Source organism: Cyprinodon variegatus, unplaced genomic scaffold (assembly GCF_000732505.1).
Source record: "Cyprinodon variegatus isolate N-32 unplaced genomic scaffold, C_variegatus-1.0 Scaffold68, whole genome shotgun sequence".
In the NCBI taxonomy this organism is placed as follows: Eukaryota; Metazoa; Chordata; class Actinopteri; order Cyprinodontiformes; family Cyprinodontidae; genus Cyprinodon; species Cyprinodon variegatus.
The window spans coordinates 712575-720790 of NW_015150521.1; the positions used below are offsets into that span (position 1 = coordinate 712575).

The 8216-nt window shown below is 38.8% G+C and overlaps 1 protein-coding gene across 1 annotated transcript in view; it reads left to right on the forward strand.

Moving 5' to 3' along the window:
- Positions 1-8210, forward strand: part of baiap3 (BAI1-associated protein 3) — a 53291-nt gene extending 45081 nt beyond the window's left edge. Inside the window, exons 24-34 of the mRNA XM_015371987.1 lie at positions 442-537; positions 787-1002; positions 1275-1343; positions 1418-1497; positions 3759-3867; positions 4300-4371; positions 4459-4542; positions 4812-4932; positions 5006-5129; positions 6610-6815; positions 6938-8210. Of these exons, the coding sequence (XP_015227473.1) occupies positions 442-537; positions 787-1002; positions 1275-1343; positions 1418-1497; positions 3759-3867; positions 4300-4371; positions 4459-4542; positions 4812-4932; positions 5006-5129; positions 6610-6815; positions 6938-7041 (1281 nt within the window). The 3' untranslated portion in view covers positions 7042-8210. The remainder of the gene's footprint in view (positions 1-441; positions 538-786; positions 1003-1274; positions 1344-1417; positions 1498-3758; positions 3868-4299; positions 4372-4458; positions 4543-4811; positions 4933-5005; positions 5130-6609; positions 6816-6937) is intronic.
- The last annotated feature ends 6 nt before the right edge of the window (positions 8211-8216 follow it).

An 8216-nucleotide genomic window follows, 5' to 3' on the forward strand; every position in this document is an offset into this window, starting at 1 on the left:
AGCAAGAGTTTAAAGAAGACTCATGTTATCCCTTAGATGTTTTCTCCTTTTGTTTTCCATATTGCACGCACAAACTTTAAATTGATAAATTGATATGTTTATAAGCCAGCACAAGGTAACATATACAGTATGTGGTTGAAAGGGGAAAAACATTTGGAACACTAGAACACACAGCCAGAGCTCCAACTGCATGTTTTTGCATCTGTTAGGTAGTAGTAAGGCCCATGAGGGGTTGGAGGCATACTCTAAAAGACTTGCAGAAGCAATTGGTCTAAAAGGGGTTCTAAAAAGGATTTACTCAACACTGTTAAGAACAAATGAATGTCATGGATTTTATACTTTAATTTCTATAAAAAATTATCATCAGTTTTTCCTGCTGTGCTATCATATACAAAGATACCGAAACATTGTATAAGCCCCCCCTGGCTATGTGTCCCACAGAACTTCTGCAGTGAAGCTGTTTGCTACTCAGAGATGATGACGCGCAAGATTGAGAGGAACCAGCTGGGCCGAGACCACAAGAGCTTCATAGTACAGGTAGCGCCTGTAGCGAGGAAGAGCAAGGGGAGGGCACATATGGTTTTTAAAGCAAAAAGTTCCTCCTTGTAAGCTCAGTATGAGGGCACAGATGTATGCACAAAGAAATAAAGCCGTTACATAGTCATAAATCATTTACACCCACGACCCATCTCTCTACTTCTTGGTAGCCCTGCTTCTTTTCCTTCTTTTTATCTCTACCACCACCCTTCTGGTTCTCCCTCTCTGCTCCTCTTGGCTTTCTGCTAGCTCTGCATTGGACTGAACAACGTAGAGCACGTGCGTGTTTTCCTGGCTCAGCTGCCCCGGGACTTCGGCTGGGCTGGCGTGGAGCGAGCCATGGAAGAGTCCTGTGGGGTGGAGGGGAAAGAGCAGGTTTACAAGGCCCTAAATGGCCAGCTGTTCAACATGGACCTGGACCTGCAAAGAGAAGTAAAACGTCTGATCACTCTGCTCACTGATAAGGTGAAACATTACCCTCAACCATCGGACTATATTGGTATCAATTAGAATATATACAGAGTGGTATAACTACTAATCATGAAAATACCTGTACATTATTTTGTACATTGGGTTTTTTTCTTCATTCAAACATCCAATTTATCTTTTGCCACCAGAATGCTGTTAAAAAAATTACTGCCATACCTAAATATTTGAGACATCTGTCCTTTAGTAGATAGTTATAAATAAATAAAAAAAAACATGTGTTGTTTAACAACTGAACATTAAATGTGCAGATGCTGCCTGAGCTGCGCCGCTACATTCAGCACATCAGCTTGTCCCCAGATTCCATCAACAATGACGACGTATGTAGCAACAAATATTTGATCATTTCACTTGTTAGAGAGTTTTTATGTGTGACACGTGGCCTATTTTTCAGGCTGTTTCCCCCCTTATGAAGTATCTTCAAGACACTATGCTCATCCTGACAGCAAACCTTGTCAAAGAAAATCTGAGCAGGTATAAATATATTGTATATATGTGTATTTTCTATTCATGTCACCTAGGTGGGCTGCTCAGTGGCACAGTGGGTAGCACTGCTGCCTTGCAGCAAGAAGGTACTGGGTTCAGTTCCTGGCCCCGGGTCTTTCTGCATGGAGTTTGCATGTGTGGGTTCTCTCCGTCTTTCCCCCACAGTCCAAAAACATTAACATAGGTTAATTGGCTTCTCTAGATTTTCCTTAGGTGTGATTGTGTGCTTGAATGGTTGTATGTCCTGTTTGTCTCTGTGTTGCCCTGCGATGGACTAGCAACCTGTCCAGGGTGTACCCCGCCTCTTACCCATTGATAGCTGGAGATAGGCACCAGCACCCCTCGCGACCCCAATTGGGACAAGCGTGTCAGATGATGGATGGTCACCTCACTGCTTTGTTTTTGATGTCACTCCCCGATCTCTACAGGGAGCATGATCCATACCATCAGTTCATTTGCCCACGTGTACAGTAAGCAGATATTTACCCAGGTCGTCATGAATAATCTAATTAGGATACTCAAAGTATTACTTTCTATTATTAAATCAGCAAAAACGCTTAACTTCATCTTATAAAAAATATATAACTGCTTGTCTGTCATTATTGGACATGCTCAGTGCAGTTCAGCAAACATATGATTGCACTATTTTTTCTGCATTGTAATTATGTTTTTATAAAGATTATGCACTATATACCATAAAAAGTTCAATTAAAGCAAACATATAGCTCAAAAATGCTACATTTATGCAACAATCCAAACCCGATAAATTTAGTTGGAGGAGGTAGAATAGAATCCCATATCTGGGACAGATTGGGCAGATTATTAATAATACAGAAAGGATATAAATGCATTATATATTAATTTAATTTAGAACATTAATTATTAACCTTTTCTGCTCTGCAGTTTGTATGCTTATTGTAATCAGGAAATATGAGGAAATAACGTAATACCAGTCTGTTTTATAAAGGACAATCAAAGGCAACCTGGATGTATGTCTGGTTGCGCATATGCAAATGAACATGATGGTACGGATCATCATACCGGTACAGATGGGGTAGTGACAGTGGAACAGTGGCGAAAGAAATTGCAATGAAAGTTGGAACGAAACCAACAATGCCACAGACTTTTCTTCATCATGCACAGAGAAACTGCTAAGAAAAAGACTGATATAGCTAACTACAGAATTACAAAAACCTTTAGAGGCTAAAAAAGATTTGAGATTGTTTTAGTCTAACCTTTTGTCTGAAATAGCTCCAGCTTCTAGAATGATGCAGCCCAAATCCAGACATATATCAGTTGACAATTTAGTGATGAGAATTTGAAACTAATGTTCTCAAAAACACTTGCACTACTGTGCAGGAAGGAATGACCAAACGTATCTAGATTTTTATTGTCACATAAATTGCATGGAAAACATGCAAAAGCGTGTAGCTGTAACATAGCAAAATGTGGCAAAGCTATAAGAATATTTGAAGCACAAAAGTGTAAAGCATTGACAAATACATGGAATATGTGTGCTGCATGATTAATAACAGTACATATTATGACTTAGAATATATTTGTCAGAAACAATAGTTAGTATAGGTATGTTATTTGTTATGATGGTTTAGCCCTTAAAGTGGGTAAACCATCCACTCTGTCTCCTGCAAGTTCCTAATAGAAAACACAGGAAAAATGTTCAGTTTATTGAACTGAGGCAAAGCCAGCAGGTTGGAGCTACATATGAAATATGTCCCGTAAACATACAACCTTTCCAAGTCGATTATTTGAGAAATGATGGACAGCATTTCCTCCAGCCTAAAAAGAGAGGACACCATCTGTTTTTTTTTTTTTTTTATTATTATTATTTTTGTTTATTACCAGCACCCTGTAGCGACAGCATGCATGACTACATAAGGGGTCATAATTCCACATGTCTTTAGAAACTTTTTGCTTCTATAAAATTCCCATTAAGTCTGTATAATATTTCCTTTTGGAGAAACACAGGCTGCTACCAAAGATGGCATCTTTTTCAGGAGGAGGACCTGGCGCTGTAACAAGTGTTTGGACATTAATCTGGTTTTGGCTAAAACTGCAAAACAGCTTTGAAAACAAGTGATTATTTTAGTTCAACATTTAATATGTTCACATTCCTGTTCCCTCCAAGAAGTGTGGGTTTTGTCAACATGATTTTGGAAACAGGGTTTCACGTTTTTCTGTCTGTGGGGGTTGGTGGTTTGAGAGCGTCCCTCATGCTTATTGTCTAACAGAGTTCTGCAGAGCATGTGGGAGCTTCTTCTCCAAATGATCCTGGATGCGGTTACAGAAAACAGGGGTGTTCAAGTGGAGTTCTACAACCGCTTCCAATATACAGTTGAGGTCAGTATCACATCGTTCTACTTTAATAATCTCCCTCTCTGTATGCTAGATGTAATGCACTACTTAGCATATGTCAGATATTCATGAGGTCTTCAGATTGCAGCTATGTGCCAACATGAGCTCCCTTATGAATGACAATGTGGAAACTGTTGTTTATTCAACAAATTCAGCAAGCTGGCAGGGGACGTCACACATTTCCATCAGAAGTCAGGGCCAGGCACACAAGTAGACTAAGTTGGGATTCAGCAGCCGTTTGCACCATCCTTCCACACCTTCCTCCACAAATATCACGTTTGCCTGCCCGAGGTTTCATAATGTTTGTGTGAACAACATCTTCTCGAAGCTGAGACTTAAGCCTGTTCCTATTAGAGGGGCTTGTGGAATGACTCACAGCAGGCTTGCTCTATTTTTGTTGTCATTTAAATGTTTTAGACCCTGTTGCAGTTCTTCCATGTCAAGGGAGATGGTCTGTCCTTGGAAGACATGAAAAGTGGAGACTACAAGGTATGTAGTTAAGCAAATCTGCCTGCCGAGTTTTATTGGTTTGGTAAAATTACATCCTTTCCTTAACTGTTTATCTTTGTCGTTTAGGCGTTGGATGAAGAGCTCAGACTAAATAAATGCTCCTCCTTTGATCTGATTGAGCAGTACTACCTGGAGAAGATTTCCCTCCAGGTGTGTTAAGTTCCCCGAAGAGACAGTTTTATTAAAGTGGATAGAGAGGTATTGATTGAATACGCTGCGGTCCATCACTTTAAAATAGATTGAAAGTGTCTTTTCTCAAGATCCTAAAAGCATCATGCAATCAAGTAATGCAAGATATTGACACAAAATGTGAATAATTTTTTAGGTTGTGAGAAAAAAAGAAAGGATCTTCTATGTTAGTGGATTATTGTTTTTGCTTGGTTGGTGAATATGTGTTTCTTTTACTAATGATGTTGCAGAAAACACTCAAACATACGCCTTATGGTCGGATCAGTGTGAAATGCTACTATGACCCTCCAGAGCAGAGACTGACTGTGGAGATTCTGCATGCTGCGGACATAATCGCACTGGATGCCAACGGTATGAAAAAGAAAGAAAGTAGACAGAAGCCTGTTAGTCAAAAATCAACTCATGCTTTGATCCTCTTCCTCAGGTCTTAGTGACCCCTTTGTCATTGTGGAGCTTTGTCCTCACCACCTCTTTCCAGCAGCCAAGAGTCAACGCACTCAAGTGAAGCTGAAGACGCTGCACCCGGTGTTTGATGAACTATTTTATTTGTGAGTGAAATCCCTTAGTTTGGTTGCTTTGGAGAGATTTCTATTCAGCTCAAAGTCCTCCACCTTTTTGATGCTACAACCAATTATTTCAGCGATTTAGAATCCCGAAGCCTAAAACAAACAGACTGGAAAACTCCTTTGTTTCATGTGCTATATTAGTTCTAAACTCTCACTGTTTATGATTTTATCCTCCTTCCTTTGCTTTTCATAGAACAATTATTTTCAGCAGCATTTCTTTAAATCTGAAATATTTAATGTCACTTGGTTTAATGGTCACTGCATGCTGTCAGGGATTTTAGCAGACAATTTTGTTCGACAGTTAATGTGTGTGTGTGTGTGTGTGGGGGGGTATTTCTTTCTTTGAAGGCTTGCCCATGTAGGTCTGAGTGGCGACAATAAAATGACTTGAAATTGAACTAGAAAAATTTGAATCTGTCTTCTTTGAATCTTATTTGATAAACCAACACAAAATGTCACATGGTTCTAAATTAGAAACAGAAACATATAGGGTTTCCAATTCTTTTAATGAATAAAAAAACTGTTTCTCATTCTTTAACAGTTTCAAATCTCGGGGCTTGTATCCAAAAGCTTTGTAGAGTTTTTTTCCCATTCTTTGTGCTAACATAGCTGAACTTTGCTTAGCTTATCTAAACCACTCAGCTGGAGCTCTGGCAGTGTTGTTTTCCTGCTGGAAGATGAACCTCTGCCCCATTTTAAAGTTGTTTGCAGCCTTTTACAGCCTTTTACAGGTTTTCTTATATTTAGCTACAAGCACCTTTCCTTTCCATCAACTGATCAGCACAATGCTGTCACCACCATGTTTAAATGTTACAAGTGGCGTTAATTAGGTTATTAATTTTCTGCTACAACATAAGCTTTAGCATTAGCTAAAAAAGTCATTAAGAACCAAAACACCTTGTTCCAAGTGTCCCCCTACAGGGCTTATGGCAAACTGCACATTAATGTGCTTATAATAATTTGTTCTAATAACAAATTCTTCATTTTTAGCTCTAGATCCTTCTTCTGTTCTTAATTCCCTTCTTATCCAGCATTTGAGTTTTCTGGATAGCCGTGTCATATTGACCTGAAAACCACTGTAGAGCTTTTCACAACTTTATTCCTGGCCAGCATGACTATTTTATTTTGGTGTCTATGATGCTGTTTTTTTAGTAGTGCTCTAACAAAGATCAAAGCCTTCACAGAACAACTGGATTTACAGTGAGTTTGAACTGTAGACTAATTAGGTAACATCTTGCAGAGAAGAGAGTTGGTTTAAGAGAGTTTTCTTTGGAAGAGTCAGAGTAAAGAGGGGAAATACATGATTTTGTGCTGCTTTGTGTTTGTCCATTACATAAAATTCTAATAATGCTGCTTAATATTTTATTTTTGTTACATGACACAATGTTGAATAAGTATGTATGCAGCATGACAGAATATGTTACTGTGTTCTTCATTTGTTTGCATTTTTATTTTTTTCCAGTCATGTCAGTCCTGAACAGTACAGACACAGGTACGCTTGTCTGACCTTCACTGTGATGGATTATGACTGGCTGTCTACCAACGACTTTGCCGGAGAAGCTGTCGCTCCTCTTAGCGACTTCTGCTGGCCAGGGAGACCAAACGCCTCGGCTGCCGGAAAGAATGTCCAGCCAGTCATTCTGCACTTGTCCCGCAGCAAACCCAGTGGTACAAATACAGTAGCTGAGGATGTTTTAATCCTCTCACACAGAGATAGCATTGTATCTTACCTTTAGGGGAAATTCTAAGAATATAAAAAGCCACGTGTGTTCTCTCTGTTTCTATCTTAGAAAAGCCAATCATGAGGATGCTGGATGCTCGCACGGGAGACAGGGAGGCTCAGGAGTTTGTCCGCAGGCTGAAGGAGATTGAGAAGTCGATGGAGGAGGACTAGGAACTGTTGGTACTGGTTGTCTTCATGTTTTCTGACCACATATTGCGACATGTGCTTTTGTACTTGTATCAATGTTTACAATATCTAACTTTTTTCCCTAATGTATTGTTTGCTTGGTAATTATACCAAAACAAAAAGAGAATCAGGATGTTTTCTTACTGGAAGATGAACATCCTGTCACTGTGCAACTCTATGCTGTCTCAGTTGAACTATATTTTAGAAGTTAATGGATAGTCGATAATGAATGTTCTTAGTCTATATTTTTTGTAATGAAGTAATTGTTATGCTTGTTGTATATTTGATATGATGGATTTATCACTGAAAAACTATTTTGTTGACCTAGTCAACATATAGCTCTAAATCTAACGTCTAAACCTGTACCTCAGATTTGCTCATTAGTTAAAGAGGAATTTAGCAGGGGTTCTTTAAAAAAAAAAAAGTGGAAGTCAATTGTGTGAAAGCTTATTTAAGGTGTTAACCTGCTACATCATACATCACAATTAGTGGCACTCCTGGAAAAGTTGTGTTAATTAGAGTGAAACTGTCAGCACTCTACTATATGTAGGTATGGACATGTTTAAACAAAGTTACCCATTCCCTGAACTACTCAAATCTACACATATCAGCACCACCTGCAAGGCATTTCCTATTGTTTTTCCCTTGTGGTGAGCAGAAACTGACCTTTGTGTCATATTATATTTATACCACTGGAAAACAAGGTGTCGTTGGTTGCTATTTAGTTCCAAAACACTATAATCAACCTGACAACATTAAGTATGCATCACTACAATTTGTTTAATAGATTAATTATATAGACATTGGTGTGCCACCAGGGATCTTTTTAAAATCAGATATTTTTTCCCTCCTGAAAAACTATACTCAGTCTGCAGGTTGTAATCCACTCACATATTGTACCACTGCTGTTTTTGTATGGCTTAATGCACTTCTTAATAGCGCTAATCAATTGTAGAAAGAATTGGAAGATTCCTATTATGAAGCTTCTGACTTCAAACATAGGAAACATAAGAAGAAATACATTTTAAAGAGAGTTTTAGGCAGTCGGACACTTAATGTTTGTTGTCTAGTCTGGTTTAGCAGCAGGGAGGTCTAATATTTCCTTGCAGACACACACCACTGCTCGGATTCATTTAACTTCCTAGATTGCTTTTTCATGG